At 52.4% G+C, this 23656-nt stretch overlaps 2 protein-coding genes and 1 pseudogene across 4 annotated transcripts; all 3 read left to right on the top strand.

The window, feature by feature from the left end:
- Positions 1-100: 100 nt before the first annotated feature.
- LOC133051497 (melanoma-associated antigen 8-like) lies at positions 101-10651 on the top strand. 3 transcript variants are annotated; one of them, XM_061135946.1, is made up of 4 exons: positions 101-2270; positions 3344-3439; positions 8973-9065; positions 9407-10651. In XM_061135946.1, the coding sequence occupies exons 1-4, from the start codon at positions 1653-1655 to the stop codon at positions 9434-9436; spliced, it is 837 nt and encodes a 278-aa protein (XP_060991929.1). In that variant the 5' UTR covers positions 101-1652; the 3' UTR covers positions 9437-10651. The 3 variants fall into 2 exon arrangements, with proteins under 3 accessions (XP_060991929.1, XP_060991930.1, XP_060991932.1); XM_061135947.1 differs by lacking the exon at positions 3344-3439.
- Positions 10652-12722: 2071 nt separating this feature from the next.
- Positions 12723-15869, top strand: LOC133052636 (melanoma-associated antigen 8-like). Its single transcript, XM_061137554.1, has 6 exons — positions 12723-12771; positions 14052-14128; positions 14685-14777; positions 14867-14945; positions 15078-15817; positions 15861-15869. Exons 1-6 carry the CDS (start codon positions 12723-12725, stop codon positions 15867-15869), a joined length of 1047 nt encoding a protein of 348 aa, XP_060993537.1.
- A 5326-nt stretch (positions 15870-21195) lies between these two features.
- Positions 21196-22006, top strand: LOC133052635 (melanoma-associated antigen 10-like; annotated as a pseudogene).
- The last annotated feature ends 1650 nt before the right edge of the window (positions 22007-23656 follow it).

The following is a 23656-nucleotide window of genomic DNA, read 5'->3' as shown; positions in this document are numbered from 1 at the left end:
GTCTTGCTTTAGATGAGGACCAGGATGCTGGGAGTTCTCTCAGCCAGCACAAAAGGGAATCTCGAGCTGCCATTGCCAGCTGATGGGAGCAGGGGTGGGTGAGCATCTCAGGAGTATGCAGGGGCCGCCAGGACATAACAAAGAGGAAAGGGCGGGCCCAGGGATTCAACCATTGGCAGGGAGTGCCCTGCCACAATCCTAACAGCTGAGGACACAGCCGAGAGTGTTTGCAGGGTCCCAGACAGTCTAAAATGGAACTTGGCTTTTCAGGGGTCCGAGGCATCCCCAGGTCACATGGGAGGGCACTGAGTAGGGCTTCTGTCTGTGGGAAAACTGGACAATTCTATCTAGCTCGCCCGAGCTGTGTCTAGAGACATTTAACTCAGGTGGTGTTTCAGCCCCCAGTTTGCAAGAATCGACAAGGAAGCCCACCCCTCAGTGGTGATGGGAGGCTTCCAGCATGGAACCTAGGTCCACCGGGAGATCAGTGCTTATGTGCCTTAGATGCAGACTTGCTGTGAGACACAGCACGCTTCGCCGTAACCATGTGGCAGACTTAAGTGTCAGGAACCTCACCACCTCCTGTACCTCCCCTGAGTCCGCAGGACCCCGTGAAGCAGGTGCCCCTAGGATTATCTGTGTGGGGAAGCAAAGGCTCAGAGTGGGTGAGCCAGGCAGCTGGGGATCAGCAGGGCAACTGTGCCCACCTTGGCATCTCCTCACCCGAGCCCTCTCTCTCAACCACTGGGCCAGGCTCCTGGGCCGGATGGCTGACACCTGAAGGTCAGAGGCATTTCTGATTCCTGAAATCTCGGGAAGATCTTCAACCCCAGGAGTAGAGTTGAGGTGGGGGGTATTAGTGGTGTGGGCCACCCATGTGGGCCGCCCTGCATGGACGCTTCTTTGATGCTAGAGCACCAGGCCATAGAGCAGGATGGCAGCTCTCACAGCCTGGACACAGAGCCAGACGGAGTTCCCATGGACGGCAGTCACAGGAAAGAGAGCCACACTGTGTGCGAAGGCCCAGGGTAACCACCCCCTCCCATGTGCCTGGGACCATGGTATGCAGAGCAAGGACTGCCTGGGGTAGACATGGACAGGCTGCAGAGCCCAGAGAATGGCAACTGTCCTCCTTCTGTGTCCCTGGGACCTTGTCCATAACCTCTACAGCCCCCACTCTGGGGCTCCTGCAGACTGACGGCAGGGCCCGGAGAGGGTCTGTGTGGGGGACTGGCTGCCCAGCCAGTGACAGTGCACAGAGGGCCAGGTGGCTGTACCCTTGACTGTGGACACCCACCCTGGACATGGCTGTGCTTGAGCGCAAGGGTGCCATGCCGAACCCTCAAGGCATTTATGAACACAGTGGAGGGGCTGACTTTGAGGGTCACACGTCTGTCAGTGCACATCTGCCCAGCCCTGGGGCTCCAGGACCAGAAGGCCATGCCCGGTTTGCATGAGTGCTCAGCCTGGGACTTCACGCCCATGCACAAGTGTCATGGGGCCCACTGCCGTGATGAGCGTGGACCAGGAGACTGACACGCTGACCAGCCTGGGTGCAGCCAGCCATTTATTAAGTCACTTAATGACTGCCTTGTGATGTCAGCCCTGAGGAAGCAGAGGCCTTTGATGAGGGGCCAAGCACCCTTGTGAGTATGGACTGCTCCTGGCCATTACACTGTCCCATTTCCAGGAAGGAGGGACGTACCACCCTCCATGTTGCTGTGGACAAGGAGGGTGCCATGATGGACAGTGTGCCCAGCTTCTGGGGGGCTCCCTTTCTTCCAAACACAGGGCCTCCAGCCCTCGGCTCAGGGAGCCGTGACCCTCCCCGTGGACCTTTCAGTTGCCCTGGCTCAGCCTGTGTCCATGGACCACCGCGGTTCAGGCTGATGCTGGAAGACAGCACTTTCCAGGCTTTGAGGGAAGAGCCTTTGTTCAAGAGGCTGCACACCAAGTGTGCTGCCCTGCCTGGGGGAGAGGGCATCCTCCTCTCCCTCCCCTTCCCCAGGAAGTGGTGGACCATCATCAACAGTCACCGCTTTATGTCCTTCTGGTGGGAGGAAGACGGCAGTTGTGTAGGCATCAATGAGGAGCTCTTCGAGAACATGGAGTGGGGGGGCTCAAACAAGTTATTTGAAACAGACTGCATGAAGAGCTTCGTCTGCCAGCTTAGCCTGTATGGATTCAGCAAAGTGCGCCAAGATGTGCTCACCTCCCTCTGCCTGACCACCCTGCTCATGGAGGAGCTGCCTGTCTGTGTCCTGAGCAAGGTAAGGGCAGGGGAGTACCTGCTGGGCCCTGGGGGCGGGGTGGGTGCCAACCTCAGGGCCGCCGGGGACCGTGGCCGGCCTGCAGGGAAAGCTGTGTGTAAAGACAGAACTGGGGACCAGCATGACTGCCAGAACTGCCAGTGCTGTGTGCTGTTTTGGGGAGTTGTGAGGGGCAGATCCTAAGCATTCTCAGCACAAAGAAGTCACTGCCCCTCCTCTCTTTCTCTGGTGGGGATGTCTGTGTGAGATGACGGAGGTGAGCTGAATGCACAGTAGGGATCAGGTCAGGATACCCGGGGGCCAGGTATCACTCTGTACCGCTGACCCATGGGCCCTTAGATCGCAGTCGCATCGGGGAAAGAGATGACACTGCTCAAATGCTGGACCTTCCTGTCCTCCAGCCAGGGCACAAATGGGCCCAAGGCAGAGGCAGGTGGGGGGAGGGGTTTGTGTGCCCCCATGACTCCCTCACAGCTCAGACCTGAAAGAACCCACCTGCAAGGCGGAAGACCTGGAGTCGATCCCTGGGTTGGGAAGATCTCCTGGAGGAGGGCATAGCAACCCACTCCAGTATTCTTTCCGAGAGAATCCCCATGGACAGAGAAGCCTGGTGGGCTATTGTCCATGGGGTCACAAAGAGTCAGACATGACTGACTGACTAAGCACATGACTCCCATAGCTGTGGAGCAGAAGTTTAGTGCAGGGAAGCACAGGTCCTTTGCTGGGAAGTGTCTTGGTCAGCCGAGGAAGTGCAGGCCAGGTGTCAACACCTGCATAGAAAACAGAAACTTCTGCAGTATGCCTGCTGTAAATGCCAAGTCCCCTCTCAGTACCTTGTACGGATACTCTTGGGCCACTCTGAGTCATTTTCCAAGGGCAAGAGGCGATGGTGAGTTAGTGAGTCTTGAGGATAGGCAAGCTGGGGCACTGCCTCCTGTGGGACAGGTTCCCGCTTTCTCCATGAGGCCTGGGGATGGCTGGGTGAGGGCACCCAGGGGCCTAGCTGGGAGAGTACTGGTTTCAGTAAGCCTTTTGAGACTTGGATTTTGCTATTCTCTTTTGTTGAACCCCAGTTACAGTTCTGTTGCAGTTTCCTGTCTAAGAGAGACAGCCCACACCTCCTGCGGAAGATGAAGGGGAGAGTGGGCGTTAAGTCTGCTTCTCGGCAGGTGAGGGGCAGTCCGGCAGCCCTGGGTGTCCCTCCTGCGCCCAGCACCGTGCAGCCACAGGACGGCCTGTCACCTTGCCCTGAGGTTGCCCAGGGGACCGCGAGCCACCTGAAACTTGTCCCTGCCACTGGCCTGGCCAGGACCCATGTCGCCCCTGCTGCTGGTCTGGGGACAGCAGCCCCACTCCCCTTGATGGGTCCTGACACCTGGCAGCCCAAGGGCCTGCAGGTTCCAGTCTCTCTAGTCCCTGTCCTGACAGGTGGCCCTGCCCATTGAGAGCCCAAGGCTCTGCTTCACCTGGCCCCCTGCCCAGATGGCTCCTCCCGTGATGGTGGTGGGCCCCACCACTGTGCCCACCCAGATCTTCAGCCTGCCCCCTGGGCAGCTCCCAGTGGCCATGCTGGTGCCTCTGTGCACCACCTGGATGTCCGTCATGGCTGCCGGACCAGACCCCAAGCTGACCTTGACTGCTCAGGCCCAGAACCCCTTCTACTACTGCTCAGGCAGCCCCTCTTTCCCATAATCTCCAGCCATTCTTTCCCGTAATCCCCACCTCCCTCAGGTGTGCCCCTAGAGGACCCCAAATATGCGCCCTATTCAGACAGATAAGAGGCTGCCCTGTGGTCAGAACACTGTAGGGCAATAAAGAGCCTGAAAACAAGAGGGATTTCCCACCCAGCACACATCTTCAGCGCCTCCATGCTGGGCCTGGCTGAGCATTTGAGTCCCCTCAGGCAGCTGCTTGCTCGGGAAGGCAAGACAGATGGCCGCTCACCCCTGGCACAATGCAGGCACCTCATACACACCCAGGGAAACTGCTCAGACGCCCTGCACCCGCTCATTGAAGAGACCCATCAAGGGCTGGACGAGAGCCTGACTAAGTGGCTTCATGGGCACAGGGACACTGTCCAGCAGGCTCCTCACTTGACAGATGAGAAGTTAGGCCTCCCCTTGTCGGGGATCCCAAAAGAGCCCTTACTGTCCTAATATGCACAGGGCTGGAGCCTGTGGTCCCTGTCCTAGGCCTGCAGGTGTTCAGTTTGGGGACTCGCTGGTGTCTGGACAGCAGGCCCGAGGATTTGCTTCATAGCAAGTTCTGTATCAGGTGACATTTTCTTGTTTCTCTTCTTTTCCTTTTTCAGCTGAGCATTCCGAGGGTGTCACACCTCAGCACCCTCTGATCACTGGGGTGTTCAGTTTATAACACACTTTCTCTTAAAAGAGTGTTTGTCCTGAGGAGCATAGCAAAGAGCCCTCCAGGGTCGTGCTGCAGAGACAAGGGCTCCGAGGTCAGGAGAGGGGAGAGTGCGCACACCAGTCCACCAGAAATGAAAGGCTGGGTCTCGCTTGTTGGCAGTCTGGCGCAGGCAGAGGAGGGCCCTGAGAAAGGACACGGGGTGGTGCAGGCCAGGCCTCTGTCAGTCCCAGCACTGAGCTGCCATGACGCCCGACCAAGCTGCTCAATTCCAAGCCAAAATGCAGCCCCTTATGAAGGTTTGCTGCCTGGGGAATGCCTTAACTTTTCAGAAGATTTCATTTGTTTTTTTGTTTTGACTTCTGTATGCCTCTTGACCTGGAATCGCACACAGATGCTGCTATTTAAAAACCACATTCCCAGAAACCTCAGCATGTGTGGCACCTGCTTACCTGTAAATCTATGGAGAAAGTGGAGATGGGCAGATTGCAATCTCAAGTCATCTGCTTGTCACAAAAGGCACCTTTTATTTATAAAGTCAAGGCTGCCTGACATCAAAAGACCCATGTGGTACTTCACTCCCACTGCTCAGTCCTTGGTAGCTTTTGACGGATGTCTGCAGAGTGAAGTGGCTAAGCACGTGTCCTCCTGGGTCGGGCTGAGGCAGCAGCCTAAGGTCACACAGGAGTGCAGGGAGGGAGCGTGGACTTGATGGGCTGGCCCTGGACAGTCAAATTGTCTCAAGCCCCAGGCGTGCCTAGGTCACCAGAGGAGAGTCCAGGCGGCTCCAGCAGCACAGGGTTAGTTCTGTCCCCAGGGCTGCACAGGCAATAGTGTCTAGGACAGTGGAAATTTAATTCAGCCAGACGGGGTGTCTCAGAGAGGGGGCCTGCCTCACAAGTGCTCCAACTAAGTAAGGGTGACCCTGGAGGCCCAAACGGGCAGACCCCGGGGAGCCGGTGATCCATGGCCAACTCACTTCCCACCAGCACTGCCAGAGCCTCCCTCGGCCCAGTGCTCATCTTGGGTCCTCAGTGACTCTTTCGTCCCCTGGGCTCCCTTGCTCTGTTGTTTCACAAAGGGAGGTGCCATGGCCAAACAGGGATGAGGTGGGAAGGCTGGAAGAGTCTGATTACTGGATGACAGAAACAAGGCTTAGCCTGTGAGGAGCAAAGCTGGCGCTGGTCTGGATTACCAGCTGTCTGCAGGAGGAACCGCTTGGGACTCTGTAGCAACTGTTATGAGGAAAGGCCCTGGGATGAATCGAGCTACAAACCAGCAGGGGAGGCTGATGAGATACCATGGCCTGGGTCTTGTCCACACCCAACCCACAAGCAAGGCCTGTGACCGGGCAGCAAAGTGCTTGGCCATCCACTGACCTGTGGAAAGGGAGGGAAGGTCCCCATCTCCAAGGTCTGAGGTCTCGGCCAGGGGGCCCCTCATGGCCCCGTGCAAACCCCCAGATGACGAGCTCTGCACATCCCCGTCCTCAGGAAATCTGGGGACTCCCAAGCCTCGCTCAGGCAGCACCTCTGGCCTCCGAGGGGGGCTGGGGTGGCCAGGCCATCATGGAGGCTGGGCTGGACTGCAGTGAGGCTGAGTCCTTGGCCCTCAGGGGCCCCAGGAGCAAGGCAGACCAGCCACCCACCCTCCTCCCAAATGTCTCTCCTTTCTGGGGAAAAAGGCCAGTGGGGACTTAGAACCCATGACTCACAAGTTCTTGGCCCCCGAGAGCCCCTCTGGCCACTCTGCATAAGAAGGGCCCGTGGTGGGGGGTGGGTGTCAGTGCAGACCAGTGGGGAGAGAGCCACCAGGAGACGACCCTGGGGATACTCCAGAGAGGAGGAGCGTGAAGTCACTATGAGCGGCCAAAGGCCATCTCCAGGTTGCTGAGTTCTTGCTAACTCACCTGCCACTCCTCACCCTCTTCAGCTAAAACATCATTTATACAAAAGTTTCCAAAGTCTGGTGATGCTGAGGGGCCCCCATGGGAAGGTGAGTGGTTCCCTGTGCTCCCCCAAGGTCATGGGTGCAGCAGGCCACCATCTAGCATCTGTGCTTGGACTGCAGCCTTCTCTCAAGGGTTAAGGAAGCCCCCACCTGAGTGAGGATGTGGGTGTGCAGTCACCCTGGAACAGAGGGTCCCATAGAACACAACTCCACACCTACTGGGACTCCTGGGGGCCTGGTCCAGGCTGTCAGGCTGAGACACCACCCCCCCTCACTTTCTCAGTGAACTTGGGGATTCAGGGGCTTGGTCTTTGGGGTGCAGTCTCAGGTGGGCAGAGGGAGGTGCCCACATCCTGCGAAGACTCGAGGTGAGGACCAGAGGAGACTGAGGGTCCCCAGGGGATGCATGTGCAGCCCTCCCAACAGCCCTGGGGGACCATGCGTCGTGGCGTCCAGATGTGACGTCACTGATCCCAATGGGAGGGGAGAAGTGAGGGCCTGGGTCAGGTGCCTGGGTTCAGGTCAGCAGAGTGAAGGAGCCCAGCTGTGCTGGGAGTCAAGGTAGAACCCTGAGGGGGGGCTCTGGGACCCCAGAACATCCAGGTTGTCACTGCTCTCAGCCCTGGGAGACCCCGGCAGGGTTGGGGTAATGAGCCCCCTACTCCTGCTTTCCTCTCAGGGGTCCTGGCTGGGGGCCTGGTTCTAAGGGGAGCAATGTCGGGATGAGAGGGTGGTTCCCAGACCTGCTGAGAGTCAAAGTGAAGAACAGGAGGAGGGTTGAGGAATGCAGGGGGCATCATTTCAGCTCTGGGAAGCCCTGGGCTTGGAGTCCTGATATTGTGTCCGCAGATTCCCCCTGGGGGTCTCAGGGCAGTGATGGCCTGGTGTGAGGGCCCTGTCTCCGGTCAACAGAAGAGGCATCCCCAGACCTGCCAGGGCTCAAGATGAGGACCTTGAGGGAGAACACAAGGAACTCCACAGGTCCCGGCACATGTAGTCATCCCCAGGTGACTCTGGTGGGGGCATGAACTCGGGGTCTCAGGTACATTGGAGACTTGATATAAGGGGCAAGGGCTGAGAGTTTGGAGGGGAGATTCTTAGGTTCTGAAAGAGTTTAGATGAGGTCCCTGAGTAAGGTCTGAGGGGACCCGAACCCCAATCAGAGGAGACTTAAGTTGGTGCCTGCTGTTGGTCCTTGGCATCCCTGGGGTAGGATGAATGCAACAGACATGGTCAGACTTCATGACATAAGGGTCTCAGACTGGGAAAATGGTATGGAGGAGAGGACTTCCTGATATCTGGGTCTCGCATAGACTGAGACCTCGCACATCGGGTGGGGACTCAGGAGGGCAACTTCCCAGGTCCTGTGGGGTGTCAAGTTGAGGACCCTGAGGAGGGACTAGGGGACCATGGACCCCAATCGGAGGAGACATCAGAGAAGCCCATCTCTGTTGTCAGTCCAGGACGACAGTGGAGTAGAATGAATGAAACAGGCGTGGTCTGACTTCCTGACATCTGCGTCCTGGAGAGACTGGGGCCCTGGTATAGGGGGCGAGGCTTCAGTTGGGGAGAAGCAAGAATCCAGGTCCTGCCCGAAGGCAAGTTGAGGTGCCTGAAGGAGGACTGAGTGGACCCCAAGGGAGGATTGACAGAACCCTACAGATCCCCGCCCCTGAAGTTGGCCGTGGGAGCCCTTGGGGTGAGAAGAGGACACTAGGCCTGTCTGCCTTCCTCACATGCGGGTCTCAGAGAGACTGGGGACCTCGTGAAAGTGGCGGGGTCTCAAAATGGTGGACGGGACAATGCCCGGTCCTGCCTGGAGTCCAGGCTCCATGCAAAGAAGAACTGAGGTGGTTAAACCCCAACAGGGAGGGATCTTGGCCCTTGTGGGGACTCTTGGAGTGCCCAGAGCAGGGTGAGCAGTTTCTTGACCTCTGGCTTAGGGACCTCAGGACCTGAGGTGATCAGGAGGAAGGCTGAGGCTTCAGGTCCACAGAGGGTGGACTCCCTGGACTCTGAGGGAGGACTGAGCAGATGCCCACCCCTGTGGTCAGTGCTGGGAGGCCAGGCAGGACGTGAGGAGGAGCTGGGAACCGAGCATCTCCCTAGCCTAGGACCCGCAGGATGCCCTGGGCAGGTGTGGCAGCATGTGGGGCCCCTCAGCACTTTCTGTTCAGACTCATGTCTTGTTCTGAGTTTCCATGAAGGCCACCAGAGGGAAGCGACCAGGTCATGCCAGGGGAAAGGTGAGCACTACAAGTGAGCCCTGAGGGGACCACCCACCACACAACTGGGGGACTTCAAAGAGTCCACCCCTTGTACTGTCATGGAAGGCTCAGGAATGTGCTACAGGATACCCCTGAGGAGTACCCTCCATGTCTCTCACAGGGGATCCAGGAACCAGGAGGTGAAGGCAGAGGTCTAAGGACCGTGTCCAGAGGACAGAGAACAGAGGAGGTCCAGGCAGTGCCAGGAGTCAAGGTGAGGAGGGTGCCCTGAGTATGCACCAGGGGCTCCCCATCCCAGAACAGAGGGGACTCCACAAGGGTCTAATCCCCACACCTTGTCAGCCCTGGAAATCTTGGGCTGTGCTGACTGCACCCTGGGGAGCCACCTCACTTCCTCCTTCAAGTAGCCAGGGGACTGGCCACCCCAGAGGCATGACCCTGTGAGGTCTGAGAGCACACCTCAAGGGGAGACCTGTAAGTGGCCTGTGTCAGAAATCCCAGGGTGTGGTTCTCAGCAGAGGCCCCTCTCATTCTCTCTCCCCCAGGCCCATGGTCCCCATCTGTCCTCCTGTCTTATTCCTGTCTGTGCTTCAGTCCCAGGCATTGCACTCGGGATTGACATGAGTGAGCTGAGCAAGCCTGAGGAAGACCTTCAGGAGCCAGGCGAGGCCCACGACCTGGAGGAGGAGCAACTCTTGGGGGCTGAGGCAGGGGAGGCTGCATCCGCCTCGGCCTCCTCCCTGCCAGTCTCCTGCTCCACCCTTGCAGAGGCCTTGTCCCAGGAAGCTCTGAATGAGATGCCAGTTAACCTGATGAAGTTCCTGCTCTTCAAGTATCAGGCCAAGGAGCTGACCTCTGAGGCAGAAATGCTGAAGAAGGACCTCAGGGATAACCAGAAGCACTTCCCGGTGGTCTTCAGCCAAGCCTCAGAGTGCCTTCAGCTGGTCTGTGGTGTTGAGGTGAAGGAGGTGGACCCCATGGAGCACATCTACATCATGGTCTCCACCCTGGGATTCACCTGCAATGCAATGCTGAGCAGTGGGCAGGGCTTGCCTAAGGCCAGTCTCCTGGTGCTCGTCCTCAGCCTGATCATGCGGAATGGAGACCGCACCCCTGTGGAGGAGGTCTGGGGAACACTCAGCAGATTGGGTGTGTGTCGGGAGTGAGCACTGTGTCTTTGGCGAGCACAGGACACTGCTGCTGACCCATGTGTGGGTGCAGGAGGGGTACCTGGAGTACCGGCAGACGCCTGACAACGACCCTCATCGATATGAGTTCCTGTGGGGTCCCTGGGCCTATGCAGAGACCAACAAGTAGGAAGTCACAGAGTATCTGCTCAGAGTCAGCCAAAGGTTTTCCAGGGCCATCCCACCCCTGTCTGCAAAGTCTGTGAGGGAGGAGAAGAGGAGCCCTGACCCAGAGAAGCCGCCAAACTGATCCTTCCCTCTGTGATTGAAGAGAGAGCAGTCAGCCTTCTCAGTAGTGATAGCCTGGGCCACTTGGGGGAACCCGGTGTATAACATATTTGTGTTCCTTTTCTCTGCGATGACGTGGAAATTTATCTCTTTTTTTATGAGTTTTTCAAATGTGTTTTTTCAGCTTAAGCCTTAATAAACTTCAGTATCTAACTTGGTGAATGACATTGATCACACATGTATTTGTACTTAACCAGTTTAAGGACCAGAGTTTTGCTGTTTTGTAAAAGAGATTGGGAACTCTCCCGTTTTATTTTATGACCCTGAGCAAGATAACATGGAACTGGAATTAACAACTATTTTGGATATGTGAACTTACTAGCAGTATATAGTTGGTGGAAGAATTGGAAAATAAAAGAAATGATTGTAGTGAATTCTTGCTTCTTACAGGTTTTGTCTGTCCTTCTCTACAGCTAATCCATATCTGTTTACTCGGATTTTGCCAGGTTATTAAGAGAGCAGGAGAAAATAGAAAGATTAATAAGCCCCCTTCTCACTGGCTCATTTATTCCACAGAACTTCATGGAGCCTCTGCTCTGTGGAAGGCCCTGTGTTAGCAGTGGGGACACTAGGAGAAGCAGGACACCCCTACACCCAGAGCGATGGTCTAGGAGCCACAGTCACAGGAGGAAGGTGGAGAGACATCCCCTAGTTCCACAGAACAAGGCGATATGGGGCAGGGAAGTGGGGCTCAAGGAGGAGCACTCTAGTGTTGGTGCCTGAGCCAGGGTAGTTTGGGGCCTTGGGAAGCTGGGTTCCTTCTGTGGGAGATGATGGTAATGAACCTGAGTGGTAGCAGCAGCCAGACTGTAGATAGGGTCTTATGAGTGAGAGGAAAGTCTGGAATTAGACATGCACATTAGAAGTTCATCTTCTCTCCAATAAATCTCCTGGGTCTGAAAAAGAAAATGCACTTTGGTCAGAACAGGTAGACACCTGGTTTTTCTGCCTGAGTCTAAATACACTTGAAAGTTTCCAAATGGGAAATGAGCGAATTTTGTTTGGTGCACAGTCTATTCAATTTCGGGGCATATAGTTGAAGACATTTCGATTACCACAATCAGTCTTCTGGTAAGATATTAATGGGGTTCTTCTTTTGAAACTGGCAGTTGGACACTTCAACTGTTGGGTCAGCTTTCCTAGGTGGTCAGACCCCAAAGCCATAAAAACTGCACTGAACTTGAATTCACATACCTCAGAATCCTCCTTGGAGGTGAAGGCTGGTGCATTGTGCATATCCTTGCTGGATTTTGTAAAGAAAACTTCCACTGTCCTTTTTCTCCCACTGTCGCTTGTCTGATACCTGCCCCTCATGAAGGTCATGGCTGTTGGGGAGCCTATGGGCACCTGTGCAGGTGCTCAGGCAAGTTTTATCCTGTGAAGGCAGCCAAGTCTCCCAGGCTACACTCCCTGTCATCAGGAGGTAGGGCCACATATTCACTCTGCTGAGACTGTGGGTGGGTGTCACTGCAGAGGGAAGGGCAGAAAGAGAACTGGAGGGAGTGGGGGTGGAGACCCCCTCCCTGACATTTACAAGAGCCTTGGAAACTAAATCAGATCTTGCATTTGAAAGTGCTGATACAGAGTAGTGACTAGAAACAGCTGAAGATTCAAGGCATCTTTGGCTTTCTCAGAAACTCAACACAGGAAGGGAATTGTCTTTATCATAAGCTATACCTACCGGCTCCTATCAGTTGAGCACCGAGTACACTGCAGGGCAGGGGAGAAGCTCCAGGTCCTTGTTCACATCTCTTCTCCCTCTGCTTTCTGGATGCTGCCTGCAGGGAACATGGGATCCTTATGTAAACCTACAACAATTTGGAAATAAATACATGATTAATTCACTGATTTTAATACAAAGATAGAAAAAAACGGTTCATCTAAATAACAATAGCATGTTGTTTGGGGCAAAAGCATCCCATTGGTGTTGATGTCTGGGGTGGGATGGAAAGGTATTTTGGATGCAGGTGGTGCCACATCCATGGGGCTGAGCTCCCAAGAAGCAGGAAAGGCTCCTGCCTGCCTGACTGATGGAAGATCTGTCCAGGTGCCGTCCATTCAGAGCCAAAGGTGAGGACCTGGGCTCCTCCCAGTGGCACAGTCAGAAGGTAGGTGTTTTTAGGAGAACTACTCTCTTCCTAGAGCCCTCCAGGACAGTTGTGATGTAGACAGGGAGAAAGAGGAAGGATCATTTTGGATTCTTGGCACTGCAGATGATATCTTGGGGGTGGTACAGCCAGATGGACTGAGGAGGATGGAGAGCCCTGGGAGCAAGGGGCAAGGATGCAGCCTAGGATTCTGGAGCTGAGGTTCAAGCCAGAACCACATGAGGACCACACAGTCCTCACCCTCTGCCCTCCTTCTGGGGTCCATCCTTCTCTCCATTTCCCTTCATCATGTGGCTGGTCCAAGTCAGGAGAAGAGGAGACACGTGGATGGGGAACTGGTGCCTGAACCTCTATGGAGAGGAACACAAAGTGCCAGGTGGGAACCATGGCTCATAGGTCACTAGGACTGTTATGATATCTCCTGGGGGAAGATATCTCCCTTTGAGAAGAAGAGGATGTCCTGTCACCACATAAGGCTGGGTATTGTGAACTCACATGTGCTTAGAGTGCCCCAGGGCTGCTACTTTAATATGATGCGAAGTCAAATGTAAATAGTTAGAAGTGGCTAATGGCTAGATAGTTGTGCTTCACAGGGGCCCAGAAGCACAACTTCTCCTGTGGGTCACTGGGAGTGGTGGTAGGTGGGATCACTGTTCCCTCTGGTTCCAGGGCCATGTATCTTACTTAGTGGGGGAACTAATGATGACAGATGTGGAGTTTGTCCAGTCCCTGGAGGGTGAAACCCCAGCACCACAGGCTCTCATATCCCAGTGTGCACCTCACATGTGCTTCGTAGAGGCCATTCCTCTGCTCCAGGAGACCAGCAGCTCTAGAAGCTGTGGTCTCAGAGCAATGAGGGCTTTGGTGTGAGGGTCCAGCCTTGGGTCAAGTCAGAGACATCCTGTACCTTGCAGAGCTCAAGATGAGGATCCTGAGGAGGACACAAGGACCCCATGGATCCCACCCCTGCTGTCATCCCTAGGCATCCCTTATGGCGGCATGAGCACTTGGCAGCATGTTCCTAACTTTGGCATCACTGTCTCTGACAGGTTGGGGACCTGATATAAGGGGCGGGCCTTAGAAGGAGAAGGGGAGGATAGTAGGCTCTGAAGAAGTCTGGGTGAGGACCCTGAGGAAAGACTGGGGGGAACCTGGACCCCAACACAGAGTGGGCTCAGGGAGCACACAGGGTGGGATGAGCACATGCCGCATTTCCTGACATCCAGGTCTCAGAGAGACTGGGGAACTGCTATAGGTGGCGGGGCTTCAGGTGGGCAGAGAGGAGAATTCCAGGTCCTGTGGGGTAACAAGTTGAGGTCCCTGAGGGGGGACTAGGGGGCCCTTGACCTCAGAGAAAGCTGTCTCTGTTGTCAGTCCTTGGCGGCCGTGAAGTAGGACGAGAACAACAGGCATGGTCTGACTTCCTGACATCCGGGTCTCAGAGAGGGGTATAAGGGGCGGGGCCTCAGTCGGGGAGAGGAGAGACTCTGAAGCTCTACTCGGAGACAAGGTAAGGCCCTGAGGGAGGACTGAGGGGACCCCCAGGGAGGACTGCTGGAGCCCCACAGATCCCTGCCCCTGTCATCAGCCCTGGGAGACCCTGGGGTGAGAAGAGCACACTGCGCCTGTCCTGACTTTCTGACTTCCGGGTCTCAGCGAGACGGGGGACCTGGTGTGAGGAGCCGGGCCTCAAACTGGGGGAGGACAGAGCCCCGGTCCTGCCAGGAGTCAAGGTGAGGACCCTGAGGGAGGAGTGAGGGGAGCCAAACCCCAGAACAGTGGGGACCCAGGTAGTCCCCAGGCAGGACGACCTCGTGCCACGTGACTGGGAACCGGGTGAGAGCGGCGGGGCCTCAAAATGGAGGACGGACCAGTTCCGGGTCCGGCCTGGAATCCAGACTCCAGGCAAGGAAGGACTGAGGCAGAGGGTGGAGGCTTCAGGTCCACAAATGGTGGACTACCCGGACAGAGCTGAACCCACCCTTGTGGTCAGTGCTGGAAGTCCAGGCTGGATGTGAGGTGAGGACCGAGCATCTCTCCAGCCTAGGACCCGCGGGAAGCCCTGTTCAGGTGCAGCCTTATGTGGAGCCCCTTCGCGCTCTCCCTTCAGACTCGGGTCTTGTTCTGAGTAACTCTGCAGGCCCCCAAAGGGCAGGGTACAGGCTGCGGCCGGGGAAAGCACTACAAGGGAGCTACAAGGAAACCATTTCCCCCACAACTGGGGGGACCTCAGAGCCCAGGCCTGTGCCACAGTCTACCCCTGAGGTGCCCCCTCCATTTTTTTCACAGGGGCTCCAGGAACCAGGAGGCAAAGGCAGAGGTCTTAGGCCTGTGTCCAGAGGTTCAAGAGCAGAGAAAGTCCAGACAGTACCAGGAGTCAAGGTGAGGAGGGTGCCCTGAATGAGCACCAGGGGCTCCCCATCCCAGAACAGAGGGGACCCCACAAAGCCTTAATCCCCCCACTGTGTCAGCCCCAGAACCTCAGACTGTGCTGGCTGCCCTTCCCTCTTCGGGCAGCCAGGGGTCAGGCCGCCCAGGACGAGAGCCCTTGTGAGGCCCTAGAGCACCCCTCAAGAGGAGACCTGTAAGTGGCCTATGTTGACCACCCAGGGTGTATCTCTCATCTGAGGCCCATGGTCCCCAATGTCCCCTGCCACACTCCTGTCTTTGGTTTGATTCCAGGTATCGTGCTTGTGGTCGAGATGAGTGAGCTGAGCAAGCCCAAGGAAGACCTTCAGGACCCAGGCGAGGCCCAGGGCCAGGAGGAGTCACAGCTCTTGGGGGCTGAGGGGGGGGAGGCCGCATCCCTCTCAGCCTCCTCCCCACCAGTCTCCTTGTCAGCCCCTGTGGAGGCCTTGCCCCAGGAAGCTCTGAATAAAATGGTGGCTGACATGGTGAAGTTCCTGCTCCGCAAGTATCGAGCCAAGGAGCCAACCTCCTACGCCGAATTGCTGAATACAGTCCTCAGGGATAATCAGGACCTCTACCCGGTGGTCTTCTGCCAAGCGATTGAGTGCATTCTGCTGGTGTTTGGTGTGGATGTGAAGGAGGTAGACCCCAGGAAGCACATCTACATCACGGTCCCCAACCTGGGCCTCACCTGTGATGCAGTGCAGAGAGGTGGGCAGGGTCTGCCCAAAGCTGGCCTCCTGGTGGTGGTCCTCAGCCTGATCCTCCAGAATAGAGATCACATCCCTGAGGAGGAGATCTGGGAAGCGCTCAACAAGATAGGGCTGTATGTTGGGAGGGAACACTCCATCTTTGGCGAGCCCAGGGAGCTGCTAACCCAAGTGTGGGTGCGAGATGGGTACCTGAAGTACCGGCAGGTATCTGACAGTGACCCTGCTCGCTACGAGTTCCTGTGGGGTCCCCGGGCCTTTCTGGAGACCAGCAAGGAGAAATTCATGGAGTATCTGCTCAGGGTCAGCCGAAGGGCTTTTAGGTCCTTCCCACTCCCTTCTGCAGAGGCTGTGAGGGAGGAGGAAGACGGGGCCCTGAGCCAGAGCAGCAGCCAGGCAGATCTTTCCCTCTGTGATTGAAGAGGGGGTGGTGAGCCTTCTCAGTAGTGAGGGCCTGGACCACTTGGGGGAACCCAGTGTGTAGCATCTTTGTGTTCCTTTTCTCTCTGATGATATGGAGATTCATCTCTGTTTTCTTTAGGAATTTTTCAAATGTCTGTTTCAGCTTAAGGCTTAATAAACTTCAGTATCTAACTTTGTGAATGCCATTGATCACTCATGTATTTGTACTTAACTAGTTTAAGGACAAGAGTTTTGCTGGTTTTTAAGAGATTGGGAACTCTCCCATTTTATTTTGTGACCCTGAACATGGTAACATATTTGATTTATAACTATTGGAAATGTGAACTTGCTTAGCAGTAATGTACTTGGTGAAAGAATTAGAAAATAAAATGTGATTATAGCAATATCTTGTTTATTGTACTTTTTTGTCATTTTATACAGCTAAGTTATCTCAGTTTATTTGGATTTTCCCAGGTTATTATTTAAGAAACTAGGAGAAAATTAATCTGACTAAATAAGGCCCTGCTCCCTGGGTCATTTATTCCACAGAACTTCACAGAGCCTGTGCTCTGTGACAGGCCATGTTAGCAGTGGGGACACTAGGAGAAGCAGGACACTCCCACACCTGGAGTGATGATCTCAGAGCTGCAGTCACATGAGGAAGGTGGAGAGATGTCCCCTAGTCCCACAGAACAAGGCAACATGTGGCGGGGCAGTGGGGTTCCAGGAGGATCCCTTGAGTGTCGGTGCCTGAGCCAGGGTGGTCTGGGGCTTTGGGAAGCTGGGTTACTTCTGTGGGAGGTGATCGTGATGAGGCTGGGTGGTGGCAGCAACCAGACCTCTCGATGGTGTCTTATGGGTGAGAAGAAAATTTGAAATGGGACATGTCCATTAGAAGTTCCTCTTTACTCGGAGATGAATCTTCTGGGTCCAAAAGAGAAAGTGCAGCTTGATCAAGATCAAGTAGACACCTGGTTTTTCTGCCTTAGAGTAAATACACTCGAAAGGTTCCAAATGAGACATGAGTGAATTTGGGTTGGCACACAGTCTTCTCAGTCTTGGGGTACATAGCTGAAGACATTTCAGTTACCACTCTCAGTTTCCCTGTAGGATTTTAATGGGGATCTTCAATTTTTTGTCTAGGTTTATCTAAGTAGATCGTAACCTTTAATGTGGCTATTGGTCATTACACATGCATTTTTTTTTTCAACATATGGTCCAGAGCAATTTCATTGTCTAAACATACAGCAGTTACAACAAAAGACCTTTAAAAATAAGATTGTTGTCACCGGCTGCTGGCAGATTTTGCTTTTAAAATGGCTGATGGCATTCTAAGTCTGGCACAGCTCAGAAAACTCACATTCTTAACAATACAAGGACTTGTCTGAAATCACACCATAGCATCACCTAGTTATTTCCATAGTTACTTTATTTTGTTTGTGCCAGAAGTCCTCTTGGAGGAGGTCGCCATTAACCCCACTATAGGGCTGCCAGGTGGGCAATCTTTAAACTGGAGAGCAATTACACCAAAGAAGTTCTGGCACTGTTGAGAAAGCTCTAAGCCCCACAACAAACTTCCCAACCTGGGAATCTGACAAAGGGATTGAGAATCTGCAGGGAAACTGACTTTGAAGATCAGTGGGATTTGATTATATAACTTCCTCCCACAGGACTGGGGAAACAGAGACGCTCAGGGGGCAGAAACAAAACCTTGTGTGCACCAGGACCTAAGGAAAAGGAGCAGTGGACCCACAAGAGACTGACCAGACTTCCCTGTGAGTGATCGGGAGCCTCCGGTGGAGGCCTGGGTCAACAGTGACCCACTGTGGGGTTAGTGCCACTGACAGCAGCAGCCCTGGGAGGCGCAGCATGCTGGCATAAGTCCTCTTGAAGGAGATTGCCATTATCCCAATCATAGTTCTGTCCCAGGTCAAACTGCAGGGAGGGAACATAGCCCCACTCATTAGCAGAAAATTGGATTAAAGATTTAATGAGCATGGTGAGCATTGCCCACCAAAACAAGACCCAGTTTTCCCCACAGCCAGTCCCATACATCAGGAAGCTTGCACAAGCCTCTTATCCTCATCCATCAGAGGGCAGAGAGAATGAAAACCACAATCATGGAAAACTAACCAAACTGATCACATGGTTCACAGCTTTGTGTAACTTAATGAAACTATGTGCCATGCCACATAGGATCACCCAAGATGAATGGGTCATGGTGGAGAGTTCTGACAAAATATGGTCCACTGGAGAAGGGAATGCAAAATCACTTCAGCATCCATGCCCTGAGAACCCCATGAACAGTATGAAAAGGCAAAAAGATATGACACTGAAAGATGAACTCCCCGAGTTGGTAAGTGCCCAATATGCTTCTGGAAAATAGTGGAGAAATAGCTCCAGAAAGAATGAAGAGGCTGAGCCAAAGCAGAAACACCAGGCAGAGTGGGAGTGTCTGGTGGTGAAAATAAAGTTTGATGCTGTAAAGAAAAATATTGTACAGGAACCTGGAATGTTAGGTCCATTCCATAATTGTGAGAGGTGTTATTCCTTGGTTGAAATTTTGTTTGTTGCTCTGACTGAACTTGAGTAATAGAGGAAAATTTATATTTAAGGCCAAGGTGAGAGCTGGCATTATTAACTGATAAGGTGAGGGGATCTTATAATATTAATAGTGGCCTGAACATGACTATAATTTTTTTTTTTCATTTGAGATAGATTTCCCAAGAGTCTCCAAAGCCTTGGAGAGGAGAAACCCACCAAAGTAACCCAGAAGTGCTAGGCACAAATAACTGATACAAACCCAATAATTGGATTGATTTTTAAAACTAGCATATGGTCATGCCTATGATAAAATAACATTCGATTCACTTGCAAAGGTCCAAGAAGTCAAAAAAACAGTATGAAGACTCATACAAAGCAGGTCAAGGATCTTGGGTAAGTTGTCTACTTCTGGATGTCATCATTTTTTTTCTCAGTGATGTAGTTTTTCCTCTGAGCATTGTTTTAAGGTGATTTTGAGATCAGCAGTCCTCTCTACAGGCCAATCTATAGCAGGGAACCTTTGTGAGTGGAAATTAATTGAAGAGTTAATTCCCTTTGGTTATACTGTGCATGAGCTTGTTTACAGCACCTTAAGTTAAGAGGAACCTGATAAGGCTCCGTCTGTCCAGGTCGGTGATAGTCTTTTGTGTTTTTTGTTTGTTTGTTTGTTTGTTTGTTTATTTATTTATTTATTTTTAGTTTTTTGAATTATGCCTTTTTCAGAATCCTCTGGTTACAGGTCATGGGGCATCTGATCTTTAACCAAAAATAGATTAATGTGTTAAGCTTTAGGAACAAATTTAGAGTGTCCTTAAAAGCTCAATTACACTTTTTAGCAATGTAACACAACAGCAAGGAACTAACTGGGAAGTGAACCTTGATAAACACAGACCTTAATTAGCAAAGCTAGAATTTAATATCTAGTGAAACAAAAAAATTTTTCTTCATTGTAAGGGCACTAACCTCAAAATCAGGGAATGCTTTACACCATCAAATAAAAATGAGTTTTCTCAGGTGGCTAGGAAAAACCAAGCGGCTGTCTTGGATTTCCCATAGACCTGACTGGCTGATTTAAACAATAGTTATTCACTTAGCCAAAATAACAACGGAAGATTTCAAAGGCAGTTCAACATCTTAAGAAAACTTGTTGCTGCTGTTGTTGTTGTTCCATCGCCAAGTCATGTCTGACTCTTTGTGACACCATGGGCTGTAGCATGCCAGGCCTCCCTGTCCCTCACCATCTCCTGGAGTTTGCCCAAGTGCATGTCCATTGAATTAGTGATGCCATCCAACCATCTCATCCTCTGTTGCCCTCTTATCCTTCTGCCTTCTATCTTTCCCAGCATTAAGGTCTTTTCCAAGAAGTCAGCTCTTCGCATCAGGTGGCCAAAATATTGGAGCTTCAGCTTCAGCATCAGTCCTTCCAAAGAGTATTCAAAGTTGATTTCTTTTAGGATTGACTGGTTTGATCTCCTTGCAGTCCAAGACACTCTCAAGAATCTTCTCCATCACCACAGTTTGAAAGCATCAATTCCTTGTTGCTCTGTCTTCTTTATGGTCCAACTCTCACACTCGCACCTGACTATCGGAAAGACCATGGCTTTGATTATATGGGCCATTGTCAGTCAACTGATGTCTTTGCTTTTTAATACACTGTCTAGGTTCGTCATAACTTTCCTTCCAAGAAGCAGTCATCTTCTAATTTCATTGCTGCAGTCACCATCCCAGTGATTTTAGAGCCCAAGAAGAGGAAATTTGTCACTGCTTCCACCTTTTTGCCTTTTATTTGCTTGAAGTGACGGGACCGGTCGCCATGATATTAGTTTTTTTTTTTTCTAATTTTGAGTTTTAAGCCCATTTTTTCACTGTCCTCTTTCACCTTCATCAAGAGGCTCCTTAGTTCCTCTTCACATTCTGCCATTAGAGTTGTATCATCTGCAAAATTGAGGTTGTTGGTATTTCTCCCAGCAATCTTGAATCCAGCTTGTAACTCATCCAGCCTGGAATTTCGTATGATGTTCTCTGCATATAATTTAAATGAACAGGCTGAAAATACACAACCTTGTGGGACTCATTTCTCAATTTTGAATCAGTCAGTTGATCATTATAAGGTTCTAATTGTTGTTTCTTGACATGCATACAGGTTTCTCAGGAGACACGTAAGATGGTCTGATATTCCTATCTTCTTAAGAGTTTTCCACAGTTTGTTATGATCCACATATTTGGGATTCTCTGATAGCTCAGCTGGTAAAGAATCCACCTGCAATGGAGGAAACCCCAGTTCGATTCCTGGGTTGGGAAGATCCCGTGGAGAAGGGAAAGGCTACCCACTCCAGTATTCTGGCCTGGAGAATTCCATGGACTGTATAGTCCATGTGGTTGTAAAGAGTCAAACACGACTTGGTGACTTTCACTTCACACAGTCAAAGGCTTTAGCATAGTCAGTAAAACAGAGGTAGATGTCCCTCTGGACTGCCCTTACTTTCTCTATGACTAAAGGAATGTTAGCAATTTGATCTCTGGTTCCTCTGCACAGATGCTCCAGCATGTCTGGCTCTAAGGAGCTCCCTTGGGAGACACAAGAGCAGCCCTCAGGAGGGGATCTGTAAGTGGCCTGAGTCAGAGCAGGCCAGGGCATGTCTCTCAACTTACCATTTACCACCGACCCCCCAACCAGGCCCGTGGTCCCCATCTGTCCCCCTGCATCACTCCTGTCTACAGTTCAATCCATCATCATGCTCATGGTCGAAACGAATGAACTCAGCAAGCCCAAGGAAGACCTTAAGGGCCAAAATCAGGCCCAGGGCCCAGCAGAGGCCCAGCTTATGGGGGCTGAGGCAGAGGAGGCCTCAACCCTTCTGGCCTCTTCCTGCCCAATCTCCTCTTCCTCCACCGCCACCCATGCGGAGTCCTTGCTCAAGAAAGCTCTGAATGAGATGACAGCTGAACTACTGGGGTTCCTGCTGCTCAAGGATGGCACCACGGAGCCAACCTCCCAGGCCAAAATGCTGAATATGGTCCTCAGGGATAACCAGGCCCACTTCCCGGTGGTCTTATGTGAAGCCACACAGTGCCTGCTGCTGGTCTTTGGCGTGTATATGAAGGAGGTAGACCCTGGGGAGCAAATCTACTTCCTGGTCCCCACCCTGGGCCTCACCCTCAATGAGATGCAGAGGGATGGGCAGGGCATGCCCAAGGCTGGCCTCCTGGTGATAGACCTGAGCCTGATCCTTCTAGCAGGGGACCTGACCCTGAGGAGGAGGTCTAGGGAGCACTCAACAGGATGGGGGTGTGTGTCTGGAGTGAGCACTACATCTTTGGGGGCTCAGGGAGCTGCTGACCCAAGTGTGGGAGCGGGAGGGGTACCTGGAGTGCCAACAGGTGCCTGACAGTGACCCAGCTCACTACAAGTTCCTGTGGGATCCTCAGGCCTATGTGGAGACCAGCAAGTGGCAAGTCAGGGTGTTTCTGCTCAGGGTCAACAAAAAGGCTTTGAGGACCTTCCCACCCCTGTCTGCTGAGGGGGCGGAGGAAGAGGGGGCCTGAGCCAGAACAGCAGTCAGGTGATCCTTCTGTCTGTGATTGAAGAGGAAGCCGTCGGCCTTCTCAGAAGTGAGGGCCCGGGCCAGTTGGGGGAACCAGTGTGAAGCATCTTTGGGCTCCTGTTCTCTATGAAGATGCACAGATTCATCTCTCTTTTCTTTAGAAATTTTTCAAACTTTGGCTGTTTTAATAGAAGGCTAAATAAACTTCAGTGTCTTAGCTTTGTGAATGATGCTGATCACAGTATGTTTGTGTTTACACAGTTCAAGGATAAGAGTTTTGCTCTTTTTTAAAAGTGACTGGAAACTCATCTATTTTGTTTTGTGACCATGAACAAAATGGAATGGAATTGGAATAGAACTATTTTGGAAATGTGAAAATACTTAACAGTAATATCATTGGGGAAGAATTAAGAGATAAAACATAATTGAGGTGAGTTCTTGCTTCTTATATTTCTTGTCTGTCATTTTCTACAGCTAAGCTATCCCTGTTCAGTTGGACCTTTTTAGGTTATTATTTAAGAAAGTACAAAAAATCTGATCCAACTAATAAGTCCCCTGCTCACTGGCTCATTTATTCCACATTTATTACTTCATGGAGGCTTTGCTCTGTGGAAGGCCCTGTGTTAGCAGTGGGGACACCAAGAGAAGCAGGACACCCCCACACCTAGAGCGATGATCTAAGAGCTGCAGTCATCTAAGAGCTGCAGATGATCTAAGCACAGAGGAAGGTGGAGAGACATCCCCTAGTTCCACAGGACAAGGCAACATGTGAGGTTGGGGGACAGTGGGACTCCAAGAAGAGCACTTGAATGTCGGTGCCTGAGCCAGGGCGGTTTGGGGCTTTGGGAAGCTGGGTTCTTCCTGTGGGAGATGATTGTGATGAGGGTAGGTGGTGATGACAGCCAGAGTGATACACAGTGTCTTATGAGTGAGAAGAAAATCTGAAATTGGACATATACTTAGAAGATCCTCTTCTGTCCTAGATAAATTCCTGGGGCAGGAAGGGAAGGTACACTTTAGTCAGGAACAGTTAGACACTTGCTTATGCTGCCTGATCTAAGTACACCAAAAATTTTCAAAATGGAGAGGGGTGAGTGGACTTTGGTTTGCTGCACAATCTACTCAGTCTTGGGGAATATAGTTGAAAAAGTCTTGATAAGCACCCCCAAACTTTTGTATGATTTTAATGGAGTGCCTTCTTTGCAACTGGAGGTTGGGCACTTCAACTGATGGATCAGCTTTTTTAGGTGGTCAGACCCTAAAGCGATAGATGAAGAGGGGTTATGGAAACCACAGTTGCAAAATCTGCACCGAACTTGAATTCACACACTTCAGAATCCTCCTTGGAGGTGAAGAGTGCTGCATTGTGCATATCCTAGCTGGATTTTATAAAGAAAACTCCCACTGTCCTTGTCCTCCCACTGTCTCTTGTCTGATACCTGTCCCTCATGAAGGTCACGGCTGTCAGGGAGCTTACGGGCACCTGTGCAGGTGCTCAGGCAAGTTCCATCATGTGGAGGCAGCTGGGACTCCCGGAGGGAGACTGTGTCCTGGCATCAGGAGGCAGGGGCACATCCTCAGCCCGCTGAGATTGTGGGCAGCATCATTGCAGAGGGAAGGGCAGAAAGAGCACTGGAGGGAGTCAGGGGGA

This window comes from Dama dama, chromosome X, assembly GCF_033118175.1.
Source record: "Dama dama isolate Ldn47 chromosome X, ASM3311817v1, whole genome shotgun sequence".
Classification (NCBI taxonomy): Eukaryota; Metazoa; Chordata; class Mammalia; order Artiodactyla; family Cervidae; genus Dama; species Dama dama.
This window is presented reverse-complemented; position numbering and strand designations above follow the sequence as displayed.

Coding starts and splice junctions, on each gene's coding strand:
- LOC133051497 (XM_061135946.1), top strand. CDS start 1,653: ATGGACTGCTCCTGGCCATTACACTGTCCCATTTCCAGGAAGGAGGGA. Junction 2,271..3,343: donor CTGTCTGTGTCCTGAGCAAG/GTAAGGGCAGGG, acceptor GTTGAACCCCAG/TTACAGTTCTGTTGCAGTTT. Junction 9,066..9,406: donor AGGCAGTGCCAGGAGTCAAG/GTGAGGAGGGTG, acceptor TCTGTGCTTCAG/TCCCAGGCATTGCACTCGGG.
- LOC133052636 (XM_061137554.1), top strand. CDS start 12,723: ATGGGGAACTGGTGCCTGAACCTCTATGGAGAGGAACACAAAGTGCCA. Junction 12,772..14,051: donor AGAGGAACACAAAGTGCCAG/GTGGGAACCATG, acceptor TCCGGGTCTCAG/CGAGACGGGGGACCTGGTGT. Junction 14,129..14,684: donor CGGTCCTGCCAGGAGTCAAG/GTGAGGACCCTG, acceptor TTTTTTTCACAG/GGGCTCCAGGAACCAGGAGG.